Source organism: Manacus candei, unplaced genomic scaffold, assembly GCF_025592945.1.
Source record: "Manacus candei isolate 608988 ecotype Guabito, Panama unplaced genomic scaffold, ASM2559294v1 h1tg000014l, whole genome shotgun sequence".
Classification (NCBI taxonomy): domain Eukaryota; kingdom Metazoa; phylum Chordata; class Aves; order Passeriformes; family Pipridae; genus Manacus; species Manacus candei.
The window spans coordinates 56,070,974-56,097,980 of NW_026138062.1; the positions used below are offsets into that span (position 1 = coordinate 56,070,974).

The 27,007-nt window shown below is 51.6% G+C and overlaps 1 protein-coding gene across 2 annotated transcripts; it reads left to right on the forward strand.

Annotated features, from left to right (window-relative positions):
- The first annotated feature begins 1,177 nt into the window (after window positions 1-1,177).
- GPR156 (G protein-coupled receptor 156) lies at window positions 1,178-25,426 on the forward strand. Of its 2 annotated transcripts, XM_051779959.1 has the most exons (12): window positions 1,277-1,292; window positions 1,913-2,582; window positions 9,497-9,643; window positions 9,758-9,897; window positions 12,256-12,392; window positions 14,602-14,737; window positions 15,615-15,725; window positions 16,752-16,877; window positions 17,330-17,425; window positions 20,216-20,452; window positions 22,605-22,763; window positions 23,336-25,426. In XM_051779959.1, the coding sequence occupies exons 4-12, from the start codon at window positions 9,799-9,801 to the stop codon at window positions 24,503-24,505; spliced, it is 2,271 nt and encodes a 756-aa protein (XP_051635919.1). In that variant the 5' UTR covers window positions 1,277-1,292; window positions 1,913-2,582; window positions 9,497-9,643; window positions 9,758-9,798; the 3' UTR covers window positions 24,506-25,426. The 2 variants fall into 2 exon arrangements, with proteins under 2 accessions (XP_051635918.1, XP_051635919.1); XM_051779958.1 differs by lacking the exon at window positions 1,913-2,582 and having other exon boundaries at window positions 1,178-1,292.
- Window positions 25,427-27,007: the final 1,581 nt, after the last annotated feature.

A 27,007-nucleotide genomic window follows, 5' to 3' on the forward strand; every position in this document is an offset into this window, starting at 1 on the left:
AGTGTGTTAGACTCCCTGGGCAGGGGTACATCCCTCTGTTTTGCCTCAGAAGAGGATGGGAAAAGGGAGTGGAGAGGTCCTATTGCAGCTTCTCATCTGGGATGTCAGTCAAATCTAGTAAAGGACAGTGGGAGCTGCTGCCAAAACCGGTGGACTCAAACTGGATGCTTTTACCAGGCTTGGGATCTAAAGGGTTGCAGTTTGATTATGACAGCATTGTGTGGCACAGCTGCCTAATGGGGCTGTGCAAACCTCTCTGCTCCCATTCAGACCAAGGCTGTATCTGGTCTGTGGTTCTGCACGTTTGGGAATGGGTAGGAACGAAAAATTAGCACTGTTAATGCCAGAGTCACATAATGAGGTAAACAGAAGTGTATAAAGAGAGAAGACCTGCACAACTGCCTGCAAACAGCCCTTTCTTGTAGTACCTGGCACTTTGCTGCAGGCTGGGAGAGAAACTTTGGTGCTGCAGCAGAGCTTTTGGCTTTCAGAGTTGGGAAAGAAAATCCAGTAAAATTGAGCTGATGTCTTGAGAGGAGAGAGCACGAAGTTCATGCTTGCATCAGGGCCGTGGGAGGCAGGAGAGGAAACGATCGGCACTGGGATGCTGAGAGAGGTGGTGGGTCTGTCCATATGACACCGACTGCTGCTCACACACGCATACCTATTGCAGTAGTCACGCTGGCTACCACTAGCCATGGGGCGGCACAAGCAGGTCACGGAGCACGAGGTTGGCCGCCCTCGCTTTTACTCACTTCTCGGGCCGGTTTTGCCACAGACGTGGGTTTTTTGTGCTGCCTCAGCTGACAGGAGCGTCCGAGCGAGGCGGCCCGTCCCCAGCCGGGCGCATCCCGCCGGCAGGGACAGGAGATGGGCACAGCCGTGGGACCGCGGGGCTGACGGGCTGCGGCGGCGGGGGCAGGTCAGCCGAGGCCAGGCGGGCGGGCTGTGCCGGAGGGTCCCGCTTTTCTCGGCTCCCACACGGGGGTTGCTTTGGGGAGGGTTTGATGCCGGCGTGAAGGAGGATCCAGCCCCGCCAGGACAGCCGGGGCTCCCGCGTTTTTCCCCACTGCCGAAAAGTTTTGTCCCGGGTCCGACAGGAGCGGGGCCGTCGGCGCCACCGCCCCGGCGGGAGGAGCGCGGCCGGCCCGGCCCCTCCCGCCCCCGCCCCCGCCGGGCCGGGCCGGGCCGGGGCGCTGCGGGGCCGGCGCCGAGCTCCGCGTCCCCGGCGGCTGCGGCGGGGCTGCTCCAGCCCCGCAGGTTTGCACCGCGCCCGGGAGCCGTCCCCGCAGGTGGGTCGGGGGTCCGGGGTTCGGAAGAGGGGGGTGGGGAGAAGGGGACTGGCAGCGGTGTTTGGGACTGCGAGCGGGATGGCTGAGACGAGGGCGCCCCGTTTACCCCCCGAGTTGCTTTCCTCTCCTGGCTCTCTTCGCTTTGGTGTGTTTCTGCTCCCCGTGCCCCTTTCCCCACAGGATGCCGGGTGGCGTGGGTGCAGCCTGGCGAGATCCCCACCCCGGCAAGCCCGCGGGGATGGGCTGGCAGCCCCCCGAGTGCTTCTGCCCGGGGCAGGGAGGCCGCGGTCTGGGGGCGCGCTTGGGGGATGGAGCGCTCCTCGTTCGCCTTTCGCTTGCTTGGCCGTGCCCGGAGTGCATCCCTGAGCTTGAAACGGGGCGGGCATGGAACGGCGTTTTGTAGCTCTCCAGAAAATACCGTCCCGAAGGCTCCAAGCACGCCGCAGAAGGCGGCTGTGGGAACGGGAGCCTGCCGGCACCTCGCGATGGGAAAGGGCTGCTTTGCAGGATGCAAAAATGGGAAGCTGCAGCGCTGGGTTAGTTTGTTCTAACCAAACCGCTGCTACCTGGGCGAGCTATGTGCCTTGCGGAGCTCAGATTGGTTTCAACCAACTCTACAGTGCGACAACCTGCTGGGTGGAGAGGGAGAGAGAGGGACCCGCGTGCCCTTTCTGCACTGGATTCGCGATGCTGCCCCTGCTTGCTAGGAGTGAGAGACCCCCGGGAAACACTCCAGGACCCAGCACGTTTGCTTCTCCTTGGCTGCCAGAATTGGGCATCACACAGCTCCCAAGGGCTTGGTCACCTCTCGGGGGGGCGGCTCATGGAGCCCTCACCCAGACCTGGATTTTCCACTTCCACACAGGTGCTCTGCAGCCTGAGAGGGGCAGGAAGGAAGCCAAGGGAACCGGATCCCTGGTAACCGGGAGCTGCCAGTGTTGAGTTGCAGCTGGCATTTCTGATGCATCCTTGATATAGCTGCCACATTGCCTCACCCGCCTGGTGCCGGGGCATTTCATGTGCCTCTCTTATTGCAGACCCCTGTGCTGACACGGTTTACGAGTAGCGCTTTCCACACAGGTTTGGGTGTGCCCCCAATTCTGGAGCTGCACCTCTCCACCCCTGAGCAAGCCTCACTGCTGTCTGCAGGGAGCCCCGGCTGGCAGACCTCGTGGAAACCTTGATGTGGCCCTGCCCCCTGATGAAGTGCTTGTTTTGCCCAGCAAAGAGATGAGAAACCCTGAGCAGGGGACCAGTGGGTGCAGTTTGGCAGCCTGCAGTACCCGGGAGGTGAGCCAGATGAGCCGTGGACATCTCTGGCTTTCAGAGCCTTAAGTCAAATCTGTCTCCTAGGGGAAAATATTCCCTGCTGCTTGGTCAGCAGGGGTAAGGTGAAAAAGCTGTAGTGCTCCATTTTACTGCCTCTTTAAGGACTAAATATGTCGCTTGATTTCCAAAATGCTGCCAAATTTAAAAGAAAAAAAATAAATAGAGAAAAAACACGCAGACCTTGTTAGGACTAGCAGCTGTCCCCATGCTTAGGGCTGTCCAGCTTTGCAACCCAGCCGTCCTAGCCCTGTTTGTGAAAACACAGGTGTGCTGGTGCTGCGAAGGCTGTGAGGGGATGGTGTGTGATTGCATGAAGGAGCAGCTGTAGCTTTCTACCAGCTTTGGAAAGGGAGAGCTCTTATATATGCTTAATCTGAAACATAACTTTATGGAAATATTCCTTCTGAGGCCTCTTCCCCCTCTGCGTTTGATGGCTTGGCAGTGAACAGCTTTAGTGGCGGTGAGCCTCTGCTTTTTAATGAAGTCATACACACCTCAACCACAAGTTAGATCTCTCTTGTAAATCAAAGTACTAAATCATCAGGCTTTTTTACCTCTTATTCATGGTGGCTCTCCAAAGATGGTACAGTTAAGAGGAAAAAAAAATTGCAGGTTACACCTTCCTGTAAAGCTGTTTAGCATGTTGCTGTTTGTCAGGCTGGTGCAAACACCCCAAAGGCAGAGGGAGAGGATGGGAGTAAGGGATGTTGGAGCCACCAGCAGCAGTGCTTGGGGCTGAATGTGTCTCAGTGTATTGGGGCACATGCACTAAACAGAAAGTAGCAGCATTTGATGGGAATGGCCTGGGGAAAGGCAGTTTTATGAAGGAAGCCATGTATGCAGGTGGATGGAAGCAGAGGAGGACCATAAAGGCATCAAAGGCAACAGAGGCAACAGGGATGGGCGGAGATCCCAGGCTGTGAGACCTGTCAGAGCTGCACCAGGGCACTGTTACAGTGCCTTGAATCAGTATCCTGGTGGGTAAGCGTGATGCAGGTGTGATCCCCTGGCAGGGATTCAGGATTGACCATCCCCATAGCTGGGGGCTTACTGCTTGCCCTGCAGCGACTACCAGGGCTGCAGGGATGGCAAACTGCGAAGCAGATGCTTGGGGATTTTTGTACACCTCCAACATTTCTTCTCTTTGGCTGTGCCTGGCAGCGTGGCGGGCAGGAGCTGTGTTTCTGAGGGCCACGCAGTTTGGCCCTGCAGCCAGCCCTGGCCATTTCTGCCTCTTTGTGATGAAGGTATGGTTCAGCATGAAAATGGCTGTGTTTCTGGAGAGGCAGCCCCTGCCACCCCACTCTCAGGTCATCTGCCACATCCCTAGTGCTTGGGATGGGGATCTGGACGGGGGCCAGGGCTTGGGGACGAAGAGGGAGGTTGTCCCATGGAGACAGAACAGCACCTACAGGTGTGGTCTCCCACTAATAAATTAAATGATTGATGAAGTTGTTATGGAGTAATGAAAAGCCAAGATTTTGCCCAAGGTGGTGAAAAACCTCTGTCCTCGTTGTTCATGCAGCACAGCTGCTGGGGTGTTGTGCACCCCAGCCTCCAGCCTGGGGCAGAGACTTGGGCATGGGAAGGGCATGGGAGCAGCACTGCATCGTCTCAGAGCGGTGCTTGGGGCACATCCCCTGCCCTGCTTCTGGGGGAGGTAGCTGCACCCACCTTAGCCCCAAGTGGTGAGGCTGCTGTCTTACAGCAGAGATCCATCCCGCTGCTTCTATCATTGACTGCAGAAAGGTGAGCTTCCACAGGGGGGTACCGATGGTGTGAAATCGTTTGGAAGGAGCTTTCTGGCTGTTTCCCACAGTCACTGGGCTCCGTATGGGGAGCCCTGGCCACGCAGGGATGAGCTCAGCACGATGGGCAGTGGGGTCCAAACCCCTGGGCTCTGAGACACTCTGGGGAGTCTGCCTAGAGGTTTATGCTCACTCCATCCATGTGCTGCTCAGCAGCTGTTATAGCTGGACACAAGGATGGGCTTTGCTCTTTGGGTGGCACAAAGTTGCTCATCAGCGGCTCCAGGGATTTGTCTTACCTCCCCATCATCTGTGGCACACTCCCCATGTGTCTTGGTATTCTCTCCCAATTTTCCTTCCTTTGAGCATCTCCAGTCTATTCTCTGTTTCTCACATGCCTATCATTGTATAGCAATTATGGTTAGAGAGTTAAAAGCCTTATCAGCTCCTTAGAGGGAGAAGTGTGAGTCAGCTCCTCGCAGGACTGTGTGGTGGTTCAAAAAATAATGATTTTTCTTTTTTTTTTTTGCATGGAGGTTTCTTTAAATCCAAAACATAAACCACAGAACTGAAAAGAGTCATATGGGTATTTAACCTGCATTTAAAAAGGTAAAGAGACTAGAGGCAGAGCTAAATGTGCCAGCCTTCTGCAATCCTCCCAAGCTGAAAGACCTACAATGGACAGACATACAGCGTTGGGACGATCGGTAAGATTGGTGTTCAGAAATTATTGCCTTTGTGATCTTGGGATGTGCTATCCAAAATGGTAGGAGACTTCAAAATCACAGCTAGCTTCAGTCAGCACAAACTTTCGTGTTTCAGAGTCGCACAGTGAGCTCCTCATGCATCTGGAGGCAGAAGCACCTTGTCCTGCATCTCCCTCCTTTGCATGCAGCAGGTCCTGCAGCTCCTGGTGGTTATCTCCCATACCCTGGGTGTGGGTCAAGGAGTGACAGCATAGGCAGGGACACTGCCTGGGTGGGAAGATGACCCCATTTGGGCCCTGTGATGTGCCCCATCATGTGCCTGTGCACCGAGCTAGCTGTCCATCTGCCAGGGATGAAGGTATCTGAGAGGCCTGGAGGTGGCTCTGGAAATCCCAGGGATAAAAGCAGGGTGCTGCAAGTGCACAGGATGGTCCCTGAGAATAAGGGTAACAACTTTGCAACTCCCCAGTGTTCCTGGGGATTGAGGCTTTGTAACCCACATTTTAGGATGACATGATAAGCAGGATTTCTTGGTTTTCTTTCTTTTTCCTTTTGTGTTTGCAGGGGAAAGTGTGAAAATGTAAATGCTGAAATTTTAAATATAAATTAAAAATAATCTTTAGATATGCTGTGTGCTTTAACTCCCGATTTTTAACTAGCTTCACTGCGGGAGGTGTTGCACTAAGTCTAGCTTGTGACTTTTTTGATCGCCTTGGGGTTGGCAATATTGCAGGTTTCTCAGGTCAAACAAGAAGGGATCTTGTTGGACAAGAAGTGCAGAAGGGAAAAGCAGGAGCCTATCTCAGAAGTGCCAGTGTTTTCTGAATTGCAAAACCCCGTCCCGTGGTGTTTATCTCGCTGGAACAGTTATCCGGATGACTTGTCACTGTAAGTGTGTAGCCTTGTGTCCTGTCTAGCCGGGGCTTGTCCCCACCAGCAGATCACCATCTCCCACTAGCAGTGGCAGTAGCAGCACAGACCCGTCATGGGTAAGCCAAGATCTTCTGCTCCCCACCTGAGGTGGCAGGAATGGCTTTCCCCTCTGCACATCGCTCCCTCCCCCTGGTTGTTCTTCTCTGCCTTTGGCACACAGCAAAGTTGTGGGTTCCAGCTGGCCACAGAGCCACCTGCCCAAGAAGTTCTCCTCAACAGATATGCTTCTCCAGATGTGCTCCGCTCTTCCCTTGCAGAGGTGTACATGTACCATTTCTCTGTCGGGGCTGCTATGACTGGACAGGATTGCAGAGCTCATGAAAACCATTTCATGCACATTTCTGAATGCATTTGTTCTGTTGTCTGCCATTTGACATCTTCAGTTTTTCACTTTTCGATTCACTGAGCAGTGATGTCGCCTTGTTCTTTAGGAAAAGGTCTCTCTGTCAACACTAGATCAAAAGGAACCAGTTGGGATGAAAAGGTGGTTCTGTCTGCTCTGGGCCTATAAATGCTGCACCAGTTCTTCAGCTTCTTTAAGGTTTTTTTCCTCTAGTTTTTCAAAACAAAGGTTTTGAAAGGAAGAAGAAACTTTAAGAGAGTCAAGATGTGCATTTGGATTACATCAACTGCATCTTTTTTGAGGGCTATTTATGGGTTAATTTGCAGTTCCTTAACATTGGTAGATATTGGACTCAATGATCTTGGAGGCCTTTTCCATCCTTAATGATTCTATGATTCTATATTCATCCCTGGAAATGTTCAAAAAACTTGCAGATGTGGTGCTTAAGGACATGGTTTAGTGGTGGGCTTGGCAGTGCTGGGTTAATTGTTGGACTGGATGATCTTGGAGGTCTTTTCCAACCTTAACGATTGTATGATAAGTAATCCTGAGTCTTGATGGATCTAAAGAAACAGGTTTTCCAGCCCCGAAGATCAACCATTAAGATGACTGCAAATTGCTTTTATCCAAATACTGGTTTTAACAGTCAAGGGTTCCTTTTTATTCTAGAAGATGATGGTGGTGATATTTTTCATGTGGTCTAGTCACTTATTTCCTACCAACTTGAGGCTTGTTGGATCACATCCACACACATGCTGATGCTCAGCTGTGATCAGGTACTAGCCACTATGATCCAGACAGCCAGCAGCTGTCATGCCACAGAGACTGAGGGCAGAAGGGGGCACAGAGCTGTCAGATCCCTCCCAACTCAAACCATTCTCTGACTGTGCTGTGGAAGTGATCCATCAGAATTGGTTGGCACTTTGGTCTAAAAAAAAAAAAACCAAAAAACCAAACCCATAGGTCTCTGCCCTAAAGAGACCCTCACATTTTAAGGAAGTAAGTTTTTACCTGTGTCTGTCCCCACAACCATTGTCCAACCTCACCGTGAAGGTCAGTGACTTTGCACCAGTCCCCCTTGGATCCTCTCACGGCCATGGAGCAGCATTCCTGCCAGCTCTCACGAGAGGCAGGAGCTGGGCTGGAAATGCCTGTTGCCTTCCAGCAACAACCACACTAGTGCTTGCTTTGTTGCATACTAATGAATGTTAATTGGCCTCGGCTTGTTATCAACATTGTGTGGGAGCCTTTTGCAGAATGGTGGGGTGGGGGTTGGGAAGACTCCAAAGGGCTTTTACCCTCCACTGAGGGATGGTCTCCTGGGTGGATGAGGGTTGAATTGATGCTCCTTGTGGAAACATGTCCATTTGTGAGCCATGGGAGGGTTGTGCCTGCTGGCCTCATGCCAGCCTTGGTAGTGGTCCACCTGGTGGGTTCCCTCTCTGGTATGGCAGAAAGTTACAAGGAATTGTAGGGGCTGTCTTTAAACCCACTTGAGGGCATGGGGAGAAGTTGAGCCCTTTGGAGGCTGGGCAGTGCTCATCTTCAGGTCTTCTTGGCAAAGGTTCAGTGTCCCACTCCTGCTGCCATCCCCAGGCACAGCACGCAGCCCCCTTTGAACTGTTCAGCTGGAGCCTGTCTCCTTCTCTCCACTGCCCTCTACCACTGTTGCAATCCTGGCATCCACTCCAGCAGCTGGATATCTTCTGCAGCCATACCCCTTGTCCGATCACTCAGCCTGAGCCGTGGAGGGCATGAAAACCCCCCCGAGTGATCCTGCTGTAGGGGAAACACCACTGCAGTTTGCTGCAAGCTAGAGAGGCAGGTTTGATGGAGCTGGGTTGTATCAGCGCTCTTGAAAAACGTCTCTACCATGTGTGTAGAGTCATAAGTCTGGCTCATGTGATATTGTGTTTGTAGGACACAGCAAGCTGATCTCACACTGGGGTCAGTTCTGGGACAGGCAGGACTGTGTCCGGACCTGTGGTACATCAAGGCCTCTGCCAGTGGGAAAGTTGGGATTGTTGCTTCAGAGGGGGCTCTGCTAATTTGGGTCAAGTAGCCTGCTGACCTTGATGTGTTTGGGTTGGGACTTGTAACTTCTCTAAAGCTGAAAAATCAGTCTACACTTGACCTGAGAACAGCTCCTGTAGCTTTTCTGGTGTTTGAATCCTGATTATCCCCCATGACGAACACCAAGTTTCAGACCAGGTCCCGGTGACTGTGCTTCTTTTTAGTTTACTCTTTCTTTGCTCACATGATGACAGGAGTTTTTGCAAAGAAAGGACTTATGAGGAGAGGGAATCAAAGTGTCAGGATTAGGAAGAGGGAAGGATGGAGCACTAGCCAGGCACATGGCATGCTTGGCCAGGGAGCAGCCCCGAGGAGCATGATAAGGATAATTTTTTTCCTCCCACCTGTTGTGAGGAGCAAGTAGGAAGTGAGCTATTGTGCTTCCTCCCCAACTGCTAACGACAGGAGACTTGCTTATGGTCGTGCGCTGGAAGCTAATTAAAACTGGTGACAATGGTAATTGAGTAAGGATGCTTGAGGACAAGTATGACCTCATGTCTAAAATGGTAATGAGGCCTATTAAAATCCACACCAAAAAGAGAAATGAAAAGGGGAACAGAGGCAGAGGTGGTGCAAAGGGAGCAGGAGCAGGTGGGGACAATACCTGGCAGCCAGAGCACCAGGAGGGATGGGGAACATGGAGGTGTCAGGGTTCTAAATCTCCTTAATGAACAGCCAGCTCTTCAGCTAGCTGGGCTGCCACTCAGGCCGAGTCAGCCAAAATGCTTTGGTTCAAGTGCCTTCCCCTGCTGCTCGCCCAGGCCTGGGTGTAGATCCTATTAAGCAATGAGGACACTTGTTACTGATTGTTGTTGTCTACACTCTCTGGTTCCTTGCTGGAAGAAGGGGACATACCAGCAAACTGGCAGTCGCTGCCAGCACAAGGAGGGTATCTGCAAAGATGCACCCTGGAAATTGCACTGGTGTGGGAAAATGCATTGGCAGAAGAAAACTGCAGCGAGTTTGGGGTGCCACGCCCTGGCTCAGACCAGCACAGCACCTGGTTTCAGCTCCACATCTGGAGTGTAGGGGCTGGGGGCTGCTCTGACCTCAACATGTGTTGTTTTGCAGGCTGGTATAGCAGCGCTCGGGATGCCACCGTGCTCCGTGGGAACCCAAGTTCCATGCTGACTCACTTCGCTGCACAGGACACCCCAAGGGACACTGGGAGGTGGGCACTCCCTGTCCTGGCCCTGGATGTGCACCACACCAGTTTCGGTGAGCTCAGCCCTGGCCTGCCAGACCCCCTCACTACACCCTGCTGACAGGAGGAGATAGGGTGTATGCTGGAGGTTTCTTCTCTCTGGAGAAAGCCAACGCTTGTCCTTCCAGTAGGGGCTAAGGAACGGCTGGATAACGGCTGAGGATGTGCTATGGAGCCGGGATTCAACTGCTCTGAGCTCTGCGATGGCAGCTCCAGTTTTGACAGCCAGCAGCAGCGGGCACTGCAGGAGCTCTGCACCGTAACAGTGGTATGTATGGAGGCAGAGAAGTGCTCTGGGGCATGAGGTTTGCTCTGCTGAAGTGGATTTGGGTGGAGGGATGGAAAGGGGGGTGCAGTTGACAAGTAATCCCAGTCCAGCCAAAGGCAGCATGCTGGTTGGCCTCTAAGACAAGCCTAGTCTAGGTGACACCACCTAGCAGTTACCAGGTAGTGAGGAAGCATCCACGACAGCCAACTCATGTCAAGCAACCCCCCGTGTGTCGGCCAGTGTGACAGCTGCTTAGGATTGGCCTGAAATGGCCCCATTTGCCCTTGACCTTTCCTGTCCTCTGCAACTTCAAAGTGCTTTTCAAATGTGAATAGGGCATGATTTAATTAAAAGTCATTATCTATAATAAGTGGTACCCCCCCACACACCAGTAAGCCAGTGGAAATGACACTGGGATGCACTCAGTTGCAGTTGGCACCGTGTGAGGCTGCTGGATGGGCCAGTGAGGCTTGGCCCGCTCGACTCTCCATCACGTCCTGCACGACCATGAGCCTTTAATTAGAAGACTAAGCTGCTTGGCTCCTCTGGCTCTGGCAGCTGCTGTACAATTAATATTCCCCCTGCTAGGACCAGGATTTACTCCTCTCAGCGGCAAACAAAGCGCTCCATCAACTTCAAGTAGCATCAACATCCAGGGAAACAGCAGTCAGGTGGGAGGGTGTGTGTTCCTCGGGAAATGAAAGGTGGAGATCATATGGGTGTTTCTGATCCCTGGGTGGCTGACCATCTCTACCATCTGGTTTCCCAGAGAGCCAAAAGACTCCCCAGGGGATAGAGAGAGGGAAGAGGAGGTGGGGAGCAGTTTGCAAGAGGGATATGAGTATCCCCTCAGGGATCCCTCCACGCTGTTGCAAAGCGAGGCTGAGGTGTGCATGCAGCTGTATCCCAGCATACAGCAGCAGCAGCATTGACTCTCGGCTGGATGTCTCTCCCAGCCAGGGGTTTGCTTTACACAGTTGCCCTGCAACCAGCATGGCACCAGCATGTGAGCTGCCAGGAGCCCATGGATCAGCTGTGCTCGTGTGGCAGTGATGCGTTTTTGTTTTAAGAATTATGTGTTGGCTTTAATTCTCCAAGTTGTGCCTTGTTCTTGCTTGTCCAGAGGAGATAAAGCCTGGCTGGGGAAGAGGGAGATGAGGCATTGGCTCTAAACATCTGCCTTACTTCTCCCTGAAGATTTATTTCTAGCAAGGCTGGAAGCAGAAACAACTCAGGCCTTGAAGAAAGAATTGGGAGTTTGGGGCAGTGGCAACTGTCAGGGAAAGTGGTCTTCTGCCACAGAAATTGCATGCAGGTCAATGGGCATGTCTGAGAAAGGACAGCACCAGAGAAGTTAGTGAGGAGGCATGTTATCCCAGCTCACATCCCATTCCCCTCCCTTCCACTTTTACCTTAGTAAAAGTGATACTTTTTTTAAAGAAAAAAAAAAAGTCAGTAACACACCGGTAGTATGTGTGAATGAACCCACGCATGCACACCCTGTTAAAAATACTGGAACATTTTAGATCCACAGTGGAAATAGTTTCTTGTTTCACATAGGATCATTTTGTCCATCTTACGTTAATAGGAAGATTGCAGAGAATATTTTTAAATCGAGGTTTAAACCCATAAGGTTGCTTATGTGCAAGGAGACAGGTGCCTCTGTCATACCCGCTCTGGGAGTGTCCCTCAAAAGCCAGTTCTCAGCTGATGTCTGCCTGGGACCCAGTTAGTTTCCAGCCGCTGGAGACGGGTGGAGCCCAGCTCGGTGTGTCACTGCGTAACGCCTCTGAAAAACGCTGTCACACTCCCTTCTCTGCGTTTTCTGCACTGACTGGCAGCTCTACTGCTGGCTCCCAGTCACGTCAGCCAGCTGGTCAGTTGTCTGCTGCATGGAGGGGTAAGGGTGGGAGCCAAGGATGCCCTACCTGACTTTCCAAAGAAGAGTGCTATGAGCTGGGGTACCATGAGACCTCTCTGCAGAGGTTTCTTTCCAGAGAAGGACAGTGGGGAACCATTGCCCATGTTCTTCTCTCCTACAGCCAGGGCTGCCTGAGGTTTGTGAGTCACTTGTATGGCTTCATTACGTATTTGGCTAGTTGGCTGTAAGAAGAGGGCTCCTGGACTGCCCTCTCCTCCTGTGCACTCAGCAAGTGGCAGAGTACGTGTCCTGTCTACACACATCTCACCAGCCCTGCCTGCGGGTCTTGGTCAGGTGCCGGGGTGTCTGCTTATGAGGAGATGTGGTTTATGGCTGAGGAGGAGCACCCATGGGTGTGATCATGCTACAGTAGGGACCTCCTTCACTGGAAGCCCCAGCAATGTCCCCTTCTTCCTCACCCCTTTTGCCTCCTGCAGACATCTTTTGACCACAGTGGGAAGAGCTTCCCATCCTTCTCTGCTGGTCTCCTGGGAGTTGTGTGGACATTCCTGACTGGAGGAGTCCTGCTAGCGCTCTTCTTTCTCATCTTCACAATTCGCTTCAGGAAAAACAGGTAAGGGCTTCCCTCTTCTACTGTGACAATTCCCCTGAGCTGGAGCAGCGGAATGAGGCTCCTTCAGGACCAGGCTTTGAGCTGATGACCAGCTAAGTGTCAGGAAGGTATGAGCCTGAAGGAACACCACGGGGCAAGCAAGGCCAATGCCAGGGTTGTTGCAGCTTTCTCCATCACATCCAGTATTGATCACTGATGGAGACAGTCCTGTTTGGACTGCTGCTCCCTTCCTCTCCAAGGCAGGGAGCTGTAGACAGGACAAGATGAAATGGCCTCAAGCTGCATCAGGGGAGATTCAGGTTGGACATCAGGAAGAATTTTTTCACTGAAAGGTTGTCAAGCATTGGAATGCTCTGCCCAGCAAAGTAGTGGAGTTACCATCCCTGGAAGTGTTCAAGAAACGACTGGACACGGCACTTGGTGCTATGGTTTAATTCACATGGTGGTGTTTGGTCGAAGGTTGGTCTTGATCACCTTGGAGGTCTTTTCCAACCTTAATGATTCTATGATTCTATGGATGCCCTCTGGCGTGGCACAGACAGTAGTGCATAGTCTCATCCCAAAGGTACCATTCAATAAAAACATCAACAGGAGTGAGCAGAAAGGAAACAAGTCTCCTTTTCTGCTCACAGTCTTGGGAGCATTACTCTGAGCAGCATAGCTCCATGGCAAACCCATCATGCTCCCCCACAGTGCACTTCCTGCTGTTGGGCCACTCATACTTTGAAGATAACTGCTACCCCTTTTTGATCTTGGTGGTTGCCCATATTGCTGTGGAACATGATCTTCATTGGTGAGAGAAGCTGGTTGTAAAGTGCAGACTTTCCTTGGTGCTGTTCAGTCTGCACAGAGGATGTAAAATTTCCTGCTCCCCTCAAGACAGCATAAATCCAAGCATAAGGCTCAACAATTCCTTGTAATTCAAACTGTCTCAGCCAGCACTGACCCTTCCTCAGCAATTCTGAGTGTCTTGCCTGCTTCCTTGCCACTTTCTCCTCAGCTTCATTAGTCTCTTAGTCTCTCAACTGCTTTTTCCTCCAGAGATACATCCCTCTCCCAAGCTTCACCTGGCAAACCTGTTGGTCTCTATGTGCCATTGTTTTGCACAGAGACGTGCATCTGTGTGCAGCCTGAACTGATTCTCTGATTGCATTAAGGAACTTAATGCTTCCAACAAGCACTATGCAGTCAGGAAGGTCCTGCCCCATAAGGGTTTGTGTTGTGAGCCCTGTGCCTGCTGCATTGCAGCATCTGCATGACCTGCATCCCAATCTGAAGCACTTAATTTACTGAGTAGTGTGGCCACCTTAATTGATTACCAAATTATTTAGGCCCCTGAAGATATTCTCAGAGCATGCTGTAATGAATGGGCATTATTTATTTGCTCTGCAGTAAATAAATACTGGTCTGCCTACTGAACCTGGGAGGGCAAAGGAGACCTTTTTCAGCATGCAGCTGAGAGAGTGAGCTGATGAATATCTTTCCCCAGGGGCTGAGGCATGGCAAGGAAGTCAGGGAGGGAAAGGGCCAGGTTGAATCCCTTGCGAGGCAGCAAGCCAGGAAGGAGCTCAGGGGTAGAGAAATGCAATGACTTGGCAGCAGATTGAAGGGGCAGAGCTATGCAGGGGGATGGCAGGAGCTACAGCTTTTGCTTGATGGGCTTGCTGGGGAAGGGTGACAGGTCATGAGAGATCGGTGGGTTGATTCTCCCCTCCCTGAATACAATTACAGGATTATGAGTGATGGGGTGAAATTACAGAGGGGAGGCTGTAAGCTGAACATTGCAGGCAGCTTCCTGAAGTTGAGACTGTGCTGTGTGAAAATATCTCCTCAGAGGAAGGAGCAGTAGGAAGAGCCTGTTCTTGAAGGTGCTTGTAGCTGTTGCACCCAAAGCTGGGGACAGTCACCACGTGGTGCGCTGGTGTGGTTTTCCACTTCTACCCCTCTACAGCAGAAGTGTTGGGGTAGAGTGAAATGAGTACTTTAAGCACAGTGAAGCATTCCAGCAAGACAGCAGAGAAGATGGGTTATGCACTATGGAGCAATGGCTGAGCTTTTCGAGCAGGTGTGAATGTCAGAGGCTGGGGGCTGGACAATGAGTCAGCATCCCTTATGGCCATCGTGGCCCCTATAAGGGGACTTCGCCCTTGTGCTGCCAGGTCATGATGCTCAGTAACTGTCACCACCTTCCCTGCTTTGTTTCCTGGAGGATCGTGAAGATGTCCAGCCCCAATCTCAACATTGTGACCCTGCTGGGCAGCGGCTTGACTTACACGAGTGCTTACCTCTTTGGGGTTCAGGAGCAGAGCCTGCCTTCTGGAGACTCCATGGAAAAGCTTATTCAGGTGAGTGGGGGGTTTGCTGGGATGGGTACCGTCATGCATGCACATGTACATGGCTGTTTGTACGTGCGCTCTCTTAGCCACAGCCTGTCACCACCTCGCTGCTGGCTGCACGCGGCCGGGCTGTGGTTGTCACATACACAAAACGCAACCAGATACTTTCTGTCTGAATGGCCTTCACTGTTTGTGCAAACCACATCTGCACCGAGGAAGGGACTCAAAGCAGGTCCCCAGGGGAGAGAGAGGTCCCACAGGCAGGCAGGCTGCTGGGCTTGTAGAAGTGCAGTAGGGAGAGGGGAGCCTGAAGGGAGATGGGATCCTCCACAGAGCCACCACTGCCTAAAGTAGCACAGGTGCTGTGAGGCTGCAGGTGAGTTTTTTGGCTGCAGAGCAGATCCTCATCAAAACACTCACCTGTGTGATGAACCCCCACGTCCTGACCTGAGGCAGCCGCCCTGCCAGACCGAGGGCTGGGCATGCATCCATATGGGAGAGTGGGACGTGGGAGAATGCACACCCTGCATCCTGCTCAGCCGCTGGGCTGAGGATAATTAACGGAGGTGCCAGCAAGTGATTTATTGGTGCTGGGACCTACCGTCCCCCTGCTGCTCACAAGCTGCCTGGCTCTCCCTGCCTGGTCCTCTGATGAAAGTCTCTCGGGATGGGGAGGAAAAGGCAGGCAGCAGACATGCCTGCAGAGGAGTATGTGCCTTTTAATTTATTTCACTCTGTGGTCAGCTTTCTAATGTCTGATATGACTTTCCAGAAGCCAGAAGATCATAGACATGTCCCCACCCATCTTTATTGCACCCCTGGGTGGGAGGGTGAGGGTTGTCCCTGCAAGCCCCACTTTCAGCCTCCTTGCTCTGACCCCCGGCAGGTGCGGCTCTGCCTGCTGTGCGTGGGCACCTCCCTGGTGTTTGGCCCCGTCCTGGGGAAAAGCTGGCGGCTCTACAAGGTGTTCACCCAAAGGGTGCCGGACAAGCGGGTGGTGAGTACACAGCACCCGAGGAGGGAAGGGAGGGGGGAGAACTTCCCAAGGAGGGCAAACACCAGCAAAAACCAGTGTGGAACAACAGATAAAAACTGGTACAGGACAGGGATGGATGCTACAATCACAGGTCTAGTTTCATGCCTAGCTGTGCATGGGCCCCTCATTTATTCCTGAGCAATGAGGCAAGAGCTTTTCCACTCCACAGGTAAGCGGGTGCCCTGCCAGGCTGCCTGTTCCCCTATGGAGTCACAGCCCCATCACTGAGCAAGGTCTCGGTCTTGTTTTACATCAGCCCCATGCCTTCATTAAACTACATGCCAGTATTTGTGTCCTGGGCTGGGCTGATTGTTTTTGTGGGATGAATATAAACCAGGTATCCTCAAAAGCATCTCATGTAGGGCCATCCCCAGATGCATCTCATCTCTTGAAGGGAGGGAGGGAGCACTAGGCACTCCTCTGCAGCACTTAAAGAAGGGGAATCAGCAGCTGGGAGGGAAATGGGAAATTTGTTCACGTAACAGTGCATGTAACTTAGAGCCTTCAGTAGCCGCTTTCCAGTGGTGAAAAAGTAAGTCTCAGATGAAAGGTGAGATGAGACGGTTTGCAGGGGAACTGGGTACCAGCAAGGAGTCCCATTCCTGATGCACCAGGATCTGTATTAAACTTTCAAAATCATAATACTACCAGCTTTTTTTCCCCACCCTTTCTGTCTCTGCTGGTGATATGGACATAGTCTTGTTTTGGAGGAACTGTTTTCTGTCACAGCATGTACCTGCTATCCACACCATCAGGGAGGGTTTATGCTTGGCCCCAAGCCTGATTAGGTCTCCAAGAGTTTGGGAACTGGAGACAGAGATCCTGTGGCCAACTCTGATGTAGGTGAGCCACTGGATTCCCCTCTGGGGGAAGTAGTAGGATAGACATGTTGCTTGAAAGAAACAACTAGAAAGGGACTCAAGGGGATGGAGGTCATTGGTGTCCATTTGCTCCCCAGAGTACCTTTTACTTCTTGTGTGTTTACAGATTATCAAAGACCTCCAGTTGCTGGCAATGGTGGCAGCATTGGTGCTGGCAGATGCTGTGTTGCTCTTGACGTGGGTATTTGCTGATCCAGTCCAGTGCTTCCGAAGCCTCGGCGTCTCACTGCGGGTAAGGGGATGAGGAGGGGTGGTGGAGAGTTTTGCCATGTTCTATCTGAACTCTGTGGACAAAGTTGGTGGATGACCAGGCATTTGGAGGTGCTGTTTGAAAAACAATAGAAAGAAAAACAAGTCAGAAAAACTTCTGGTCACTCTGGGTTGGGTTTTTGTTCAGTCTGTTACAGAGGTGAGGGTCCACTGCAAAATTTCCAGGTCTGTGCAGATCACGTGGGTGACACAGGGAGGGGTCCATGGCACCTGCATATGCTTTAGAGAAATGTTTAACCAGCCCTGTTGGCAGCAGAATGCCAAAATCTTCCTTGCTTTAACCTTCTGCCCCGGGTAGCACCAGCTTTGGCCTATCCTTTTAGACATTTGCAGAGAAGACCAGCTTAGATGTGTCTGCCTCTCAGTCTGTGCCCAGGCCACAGCCTTCACTTCAGTCTTTCCCTTGCTTTCTAGGCGACAGAGAAAGGCATGACCTGCTCCATGAGCCGGGTGCAGTCCTGTGCATCGCTCTATTCTGATCTTTGGCTCGTTCTCATTTTAGGGTTTAAGGTACGTAACCCCTTGATCGATTCTTGAATTATAACTCTCTGTCTTACAACGTAAACTGTTTAGCAGCATTCGTTGTTTCGCTGCCCTCCCAAGCTACAGGCCTATTACAGATTCCAGCTACTCCTGTTCATCTCAAAAACCCTCCTATTTCCAGTCCGTCCCATCTTAGAAAGTGTAAAAGCCCTGTAAGCCACTTTTTCCCTGCCTCACTATCTCTGTTTTGTACACAGTGCACATACAGTCTCTCTCTCCCTGCAACCCCCTGTGCCTCATCTATCTCACTTCTTAAAACTCATGTCTTGCTGTTCTCTAAAGCGCACTCTTTCCATAAAGCCTCAGAAGGCCGTCCAGTGCAGTGGTGCACCGTGTGGCTCAGTCCCTGAGTCCTCTGACTCCAAACCAAGGAGGTGCCGATGACAAGTGTTTACTCCCTGCCTTTACAGGATGTTTATCGGCTTAATTATACCACCAGGGTGCACTTTCACTGGTGGAGCTCTGCACATGGCCATTCTTATTCCAGAAGTGTTAGTTATACCGATGTAACTATGTAGGTGTAATTACTGCTGTAATTATCTGTGGTCTCATGTGTCTCTGGTATGGCAGAAGCTGGACACATTTCAGAAAGCTGATGTTGATGAAGCTTGTGAGATCACAGCCTTTCTGCAGTAATGGCCTCATCTCTGTGCAGTACCGGCAGTTCCTTTGTGATTCACTGTAATGTAATACTCACTGACCATCTACCCAAAATTGTAGGAAAAAGAGCAGAAAGGGACCTTACAACACAGCCAAGTCCTCCTCCCTACACTTCATTTCAAAGACATTAGTGTAGCCTGTCCTTAGAAGTCCTTTGGTATTGAATGTAGGTATTCTCTGGGTTTTCAGTGCTGTGTCTCCACCTCTGATTTTGTCTGCAGTTTTTGTTAGGGTTTAGACAGGTAATGTCTTTGCCTACAGCTCCTACAAAATGCTTTCTGAAATAAAACATTCCCACTATCAGTCCCAAGTAATATTTTTTAGTGTTGTGTTGTATCTGACCCTGTCCCCTTCTGCCTGCTGGGGGTTGTGGAGTTATTTCCTTAGTACTTTCTCTGGAGTTAGTTTGGATTTACACTAATGTGAGAGTAGGCTTTATTTCTGTGCGTACGTAGCACTTCTTAGCATCCACAGCATTAATGTGCTCAGCCCTTTGGGAAGCCACTCAGTGTACTATCCTGGTTTTACTGGAACAGAGCAATGAACAGAAATGATTTGCCAAGGACTTGCCTGGAATTGGGAGCAAAATTCCCTGCTCAAGATTAAAATAAACAAACAAACCACTTAGTCCTGTGCTTACTGAAAGTCCTAGTTTACTAGACGGCAGTGCTGTTGTCTGTGTCCCAGATAGACTGTATGAATTTAAATGGGACTTTGGTGCTGATTATTTTCTCGCTCAGGGATTAGAAGCTGACTTGCCTTTGGGCCATTTGGAGGTGCCCCATGGTGGACATGGTTATGATCCAATTCACATTCTACAAAGCAGAGTCAGGTGTCGGCCTAGTTCCCAGTGAGGCAGGTCTCACTATTACAACCCCGCCTTGAGAATTTGTGGTGCTCTGAAGTTGCAAGTCTCACCAAAGACTGTGGACATGAACCTCTCTTGCCCGTGTCCCTCCAGACCTTAACCCTGGCAGTGGTCATCATGATCATCAAGCAGCCACAGCACAGAGGGGTCCAGAAGAGTCTAAATAACATCTGCACTCAGGTCACAAAGCACTTCTTGATGCCCAAGTAACAATGACTCTTAGTAAATTAAGGCAGACATAGTTACACTTACTAGGTAGCACAGGAATAATTTAAATCATATTCTCTGTATTCCGGGCTGTTGCAGGTGCTTGGGATTTTGTTAGATGCTATTTCCAAATGATCCTGAAGGCAGACCATACCCTGCACTATGGAGGTGCGCAAAAGATACTTGGTGTTTCCTGCTAGTGTGCCCTGGAGAAGGAAGGGTTCATCCTGCTGGATAGTTTAATCTTGAAAAAGATTAAACTATCTTGGAAAGATACATTTAGGGGACACTTGAGGGCCAGTGGGGTGAGGCAGCCTGCTCTTAAACAACTGATCTGCTGGGGGGGGGGTGTCAGTTCCTCTGTGTACAGAGCACTTCTCTAGTGCCTTTCCCTTCTGCTGGAGTCAGGAAACAGCAAAGGGAAGGGAGAAGAATTGCACCTGGTAGTTTCCTGGATTGCTATTTAAAGAGGCAACAAGTACATCCTCTTTCCTTCAGTCTAAACCTCCATTTCTTCTTGCCTTTTTCTTCTGAATGTCCTTCTGAACATCCTTCCTGCTCCTTCAGAGGTATGTCATTGCTCCTAGACGGCACCCCACTGCTGCATCCCTGCAGGGACCTCTGTCTCCTGTTTGTCTGTCTGTCTGTCTATCTTTGCTTCTCCTGCTCCAGGCTGCCCAAGGGGCAGGTTTTGTGTCTTATCTCTCCTGGCCATCCCCTGCTCTGTGGCATCACCTGCTGACCTGACCCTCATCTCACACAGCTGGGTTGGGACTCCCGGTGCCGACTGGCACCTTCCCTCCTGCCCTCTCTCCCCAGCCCCACTTCTGGCCCACAGCAGTGTGCCGGGCGTTCGCTGCGGCGTCACCAGCGCGCACTCAAGGTCTGCATTATAGATCAAAGAGCATTAATTAGGATTGCACTGAGTGTATCTGAGCTCACCGGGCTTGGTTTGAAGTGGGGGTTGACACCATCAGGCTGTAATTTTCCACACTCTGGAAACCTCTTTTTTCTGCTTCCAGAGTATTCTCCTGCTGTATGGGACCTACTTGGCCGGTCTGACCGACAGTGTCAGCTCCTCACCAGTCAACCAGTCCTTGACACTCATCGTTGGGGTCAACCTCGTTTTCCTGGCTGCTGGCACTATCTGCTTAGTTCATCGTTTCTTCCGTACTTGGCACAACTTGCTGTTTGGTTTTACCTCAGGAGGAATTTTTGTGTGTACAACCACGATCAACTGCTTCATCTTTGTCCCACAGGTATCTTCCACCTCTATCCCGTCACTTGGCTGGAAACGGGCACATTTTCAGAGTTTAACAACAGCAGCCTTGTGGGCCAAAGCACTTACTTTCCTGCTTTTTTCCCCAAGTGTTTGGGCTCACCTGCACAGCTCATCTTCCAAGCCCCCCCGTGGCTCTGCTTCCCCAAGCAAATTCCTGGAGTATCATAGAATCACAGAATGGTTTGTGCTGGAAGGGACCTTAAAGATCATGTAGCTACAACACCCCTGTTATGGGCAGGGAACCTTCCACTAGACCACATTACTCAAAGCCCCATCCAGCCTGGCCTTGAACACTTCCATGGATGGGAGATCCACAACTTCCTTGGGCAACCTGTTCCAGTATGTCACCACTCTCATAGTGGATAATTTCTCCCTTTTATCTAATTTAAACCTATCCTCTTTCAGTTTAAAGGCATTCTCCCTTGTCCTATCCCTATGTGTCCTTGTAAAAAGTCCATCTCCAGCTTTCTTGTAGGCCCCCTTTAAGTCCTGGAAGGTTTCCAAGGAGTGCAGGTGTGTTGAAGAGCTGCTGCTCAGAACCTTCCTGCAGGAATATGCCACAAGTGGTAGCCACGCAGAGAGCACAGGTGGAGGCGAGGCAGTCGCTGGTGTCGTCCTCCAATGTGGGTGGTGGGATCTGTTCTTCATGTGCTTGTCCTGTCCTCATACCTCACATGCCCACTCCCACAGAAAGTCTCTGCCCATGGCAGGGATGGAGCTGGGCTCAGGCCATCCAGATGGCCTTGCCAGGCTCAGAGACTTTTCTGCTACTGGTGATCCCCAGGGGAGGCTGTCCTCCTTTCTGCTTTTAGAGAGGGAAGGTGGGCTTTGCCATGAGTGAGGAAGCCTTTTGGGGTGAGGTGAGGCTCTTCTGCTTCCCGTGTCCTCCAGGAGCAGCCTAGTGTGCCTGGCCACCATATTATTGGGAATAATGCTCCCATTGTTACAGGGAGAGGAAACAGTTGTTTACTCAGTTGAATGTCTGAAGGGATGTTTGGGCTCAAGGACATGAGGTGAGAAAGGGAGGAAGAGGTGAAGCTGAAGAAAGAACACATCTGTGCAAGGGAGGGCTCAGGGGATCTCAGTAATGTATATAAATACCAGTGGGGGTGGAGTAGGGAAGGGGGAGTCAGGCTCTTCTCAGTGGTGTCCACTGACAGGACAGGGGACAATGGGCACAAAATAAAACACAGGAAATTCTATTTAAACATAAGAAAAAGGTTGTTTTTTTCTGTGAAAGTCATAAAGCACTGAAGCACGTTGCCTAGAGAGGTCCATACTTGGAGATAATTGAGGCCTAGCTGGACACAATCCTAGGCAGGTTGCTCCATCTGACCGTGCTTGAGCAGGGTGTTTGGACTAGATGATTTCCAGAGGTCCCTTCCTACCTCAGTTGAGGCAGTGTAACTGCAGAGTCCCAACCCCTTAGATGAGCAGCCTTTGGGAGCAAGGATCCAGTCTCCCTCTGACAAGCACCAAACCTGCTGGCGATGCTTTGCCAAGTGCCGGGTCTCTCAGACTGAGGGCAGAGGAGCTGATGAACTGTACTTGCACTCTGCCTGTACCATTTTTCTGTGGGAGCCTGGGGCCCTTGAACATTTTATTTAACTTGGATCTTTTAATTCACTACCTTGTTTTTCCTAATGGGCTTGCTTTTCTATTGCTCATCTGAGATCAATAAGCAGCTGGAGCTGGGCTGCACAAGGCTTCCATGCAGACACTAGATGAGAAAATAGGTACTAAGCATTACTGGTTTTCAGCCTGTCACCAGTGATTCAGGGATAAGGGGGCATGCGTGACACTGTCTTTGTCTGTCACAGAGTCAGGAGGGGGGAGAAGAGGGAGGGGGCTTTTACAGCGTGCTTAGAGGTTTCAGTGCAGACAGGCACTGACTCCTCTGCATTAAAAGCTGGAGCCAGACACAGGGTAGGGCTCAGATGGGTGGGAGGCTCCAAGTGACACTGCAGCCCCTCGCCCAGCCATCTCTTGCCACTGGTCTCTGCTCTCCTGTCACACCCTGCCTTTGTCTCCCCCTCTCAAGTCCCTTTGTCTCCTTCGAGCTTGAGCTGTGCCTGCCTCCCACTGCGTTGGCAGGGGCTCTGCAGATAACATCCTCTTCTACTCCCTAGCTCAAGCAGTGGAAAGCCTTTGAAGAAGAAAGCCAAACTGTGAGCCACATGGCAAAATATTTCACCAGCCCAAGCAGGAGCTGCCGCTCAGTGTACAGCGAGGAGCAGCTCTACCAGCTGATAGGGGAGAAGAACTCCATGAAGCGGCTGCTCACCGAGGTACAGGGCTCTGCTAGGGCCCCTCAACCACACCAGCTTCTCTCCTTACCTTTTGTGGGCTGAAGGCTTTGCAGGGTGGGAAGCCCTTTTTTACACCCCTGTCCACACTGGTGATCCCTCACCAGCCTCTTCCTTCCTGATGGGAAGAGCTGCTTTGTTTTGTCACATTACTCTGCACTCCAAAGCACCAAAATTCAGGCATAATCTGGAGGGTTTAAAAAAAAGATCTGTAGGGAGAAGTGCAGGAGAGCCTGGTTGCCACAGCCTGGTCAAACCTGGTTAATTTAGAGGGCAGATGCTCTGTTTCAGAAAAGCCCCCAGCCTCCTGTTCTCTCACCTGCACTGCATAGATGGAAGCACCCCAGCTTGGAGAGCTGCCTGCCCCAGTGACCCCCTTCCCACACTCCCATCTGGAGGCCTTCAGGGGAGGATGAGGTCACACAGGCTGCCAGTGTGGCTCTTGCCATGCAGAGAGGGGCGATTTGTTTTCTAGCAATGCCAGCTTCCAAGCTGGCAGTGTTTTCATACCCTCTGCCTGCCCCGTGCCTGACAGGCTTATTTGTCTGACACAGAAAAACGCCGTGATTGAAAGCCTGCAGGAGCAAGTGAGCAGCGCCAAGGAGAAGCTGATGAGGCTGATGTCTGCGGAGAGCGACTGCAATCCCCGTGCCTTGCCCGCAGCTCCCAGCACCTGGAGCTCAGGGGGGCATGGGGATGCACCAGGGGACCGCTGCCCCCCGGATCCAGAGAGGGATGGGTGCTCGCTGTGTACACCGCCTCTTTGCAGCAATCCTCAGGCCCTTCAGGAACACGCAACCCACGAGCCTGTTTGCTCTCAGGTGCTGCTTTTTAACGCAGGGGGCAGCACTGAACGTGGCCTGAAAGACGTCCAGGAGTGTGGGACACCTGCAGAGGAGGGGCAGACTCCAGAGCAGCTGCCAGGCCAGGACAGCTCAGGTGGTGTAGCCTGGGAGTCATCCCCCAAAGTCAGCTATGTAAACAGTGAGAAGCTGTGGGAAATCTTGCAAGAGCTAAGCCTGGACGGCAAAAACTACAGCCCAGCCTTACCTGCAGGACCCCCACTTGGCAGCCGGGGCACCCCAGGCGACCAGGGAGAAACATGGGGGGGCCAGGACGGCTACCCAGGCATCCACACACCCCTCAGCCCCTACCTGGCGAGGCACCATCGGAGAGTCCCTTTGCCCCCTGCCTCCACCCACTTCCCTGGACATGGATCCCCTCGTGCCAACCACAGGGTGAAGGAAGTGGGCAGCTGGATCCATGGGGAGTCGGCACACATGTCCCTGGAAAGGGAAGGAGAGATAGCTGGCAGAGGGTTCCTTCACCCCCCAGCACCATCCTCTCCAGCCATCCCTAGGGAGGTCTGCCTTCAGCCAGAGGGGTGGCTAGGATGGCCAGAGTCCCAGGGTGCTTCCTCGTGCATCCCGCAGGAGCAGTGGCGGTGGCAGGGCACCCCAAGGGGACCTGCTGAGCCTTCCCTGCGCTCACTGTACTACTACCCAGACTCTGACTCCAGCAGCAGCAGCTCTGAGGAGATGTTTCACGGCTGCCACCGGCCCTGCTGCGAGGTCTGCTTCCAGAGCCCACGTGGCTCCCTGGACAGCAGCAGCACGGACACGGACACAGAGCCCAGTGACTGCATGGACCACCAGGCAGAGCACCACAGTGGGCCCCAGCCTGTGGTGAATTTCAAAGACGATCTGAAACCTACCTTTGTGTGACTGGGAGCACCCCTGCCCCAGGAGCAAGTGCCCTCCCACCCCTGAAACACTGCATGTTTTCAGCAATGCTAAAGCTGCATGTCATTCTGGGGGATGTACCTTTTTCTGGAATCTGGGGATCAGGAATAAACCTTGCCCCGTTCTGGGTTGCAGTGTCAGCTCCAGCCTGATCAGCCATGACTGCAGACTGAGTTTGGCTGAGAGTGGGTTGGAAGCACTCAGGGAGGTGGCTGTGCTTTTGTCCTGGCTGCTGTGGGCAGAGATACTTGGCACTTCTGTTGTTCCTAGTGCTGGCAGTGGAAAGACTGGGGCTGGGTGGCCTGTGAGAGCCCACACTTCATCACCTCAGAGGGCTTTCCCTGTGAGAACTGGGTGATTTGCACTGGCAGGGAGCAGCACGAACACACATGGCTTCTTGCACACAGCATAGATACAGAGAGAGGACTCCTTCCTTCCCCCGAGGCTGCTGATAGAGAGCCTCCCACTGGCATCACACCCAGCTGGGTGCAGAAGCAGTTGCAGGCTGCCAGTCACCTGGGGCGTGTTGCTCTTGGGCAAAGCAAGGACCTTGGGGTGGGGTTTGTACAGGAACCTTTTGGATTTTGGTGCGTTTTTTTGTAGCATGTGAGTGAGAAAATCGAGTCCAAAGGTGATGTCCCAGGAGGTGTCTTTACATTTTGTATAGTTCAGGTGCATGGTTATAGATGAGACTCAGGTCAGAGCTGAAGAGAAAGGTAAGCTAACAGTTGTAAAGGAGGATATGGAAAGGTTTTTCTTTTTTTACCTTGTTTTCTGGGGCTTGTGTCCTTCTGTATGTCTTTGTATGGATGATGTAGTTGGAATAAGGTTTGTTTAAATTAATATGCTCTGTTTAATTTTTATCTTAGAAATACCAAGAACAGTAAATCCAGCGTGCATGCCTTTTGGGGGATATTTGTGACAGCATTTCAGCAAATCGTTGCCTCCACAGGAGTTCAGGATGCTGAGACCTGACACTCAGTGCAATAAAAACCCTCTGGAGAAAGACTTTTTTTAAAAGGGCAGGTTTCAGAGAAATCCCAATCCCAGTTCTGAACAAAGCATGTTAGCACTGCCCTCTCTATTAGCCATTACAATGGTGAAATCCCTCACCTCTGTGTCCCTTCACCAGTGTCACCTTTTTTTCTCCCCTGTTGTCTCTGCGTTTTTCCAAGCTTGCATCAAGGGCACATCACCAAATCCAATAGTCTTATGAGAAACAATATTCCCACAGCCCCTCTTTGCTTCTAAAAATGTAAACTCTCCAGACAGAAGGTAATCTTTTTTTTTTTTTTTTTGGTCACTTTTCGCTAATAGAAACCATTTTTTTCGGTTTCTTTAACAGCTGTCTGAGCACTTACGGCTCTGGCCTCGCTGTGAAATGCACTGGCCGGGGGTCCCCCAGCTGTGCGGGGCAAACCCGGGAACCCGGGGGCTCCCTGCAGTGGGACTCGGGAGCTCTGTCCCCGTCGCCTCCCATCCGCCTGCAGTTCTGCAGAGCTCGCAGCAGGTGCTGCTGGTGCCACACCGGGTACGCCGGCATACACCAAGTGCCCCACGCGGTGCATCCCACGGCATCCCCACGCTGGGACAACGGGTGGGACAGGGATGCTCTAGGGACCCTATTAACTATGGGGCAAAACCACTTTTCCCCACCCCCCAAGCATATTTAGAACAGCACTTTGCTCTGGGGCTGGGAAGTACTGCAGCAAGGGCAAAGGAAATGATCAACCATGACCCCACCTGGAAGCAGCTGATATAAAAATTAACTTAAAATCCACAAATGAATGCAGAAAAAACTCTCTGGAGAACTTTGAACCTATGGGTTATTTGGAAACTCATCACTGGAATTTGAGGCAATTGCTTTTCTGTGTGGTGTCCAGCAGCCACCACCTGAAAACTGCATGGCATGTGGATGCCAAGAGTGTCCACTATCACAAATAGTGCGGGCCAGCAGGACTAGGGCAGTGATCATCTTCCTATGTTTGGCACTGATGAGGCCACACTTCAAATCCTGTTTTCAGTTTTGGGCCCTTTTCTTGCTCTTGGCTGTTTAGGAAGGGACATGTCACAGCTGGTATGAGATGTCTCTGTGTGCCTGCTTGCTGGAGCTTGGCAAGAGCCAGGAAGGCAGGAAGCCTTGAGGCTCTTGTGCCGCAACCACCTGCCATTGCTCAGTCTGCCTCTGTTCCCCTGTCAGCTTGGCGCTGTTTAGGAAATAACAACATGGGTCTTGATTGTGATTGAGCTGCCTGTTTTTAAAAAAAAAAAAAAAAAAAAAAAAGAGAACTTTGTTAGCTATGGCAGAGAGGGATTAAGCCAGGCTCTCTGGGACAAGAGTACTGACTGTTGGTGTGGAAGTTTCCCCACTGCCTTGTGTTGGTGTTAGAAGCTGGGATCTGTGGGAACCTCTTGCTCTGAGCTTTGATACCAGGGGCAGTTATTAGAAATAATGTGTGTTTGAAAGTACTGCAAGAGGGAAAA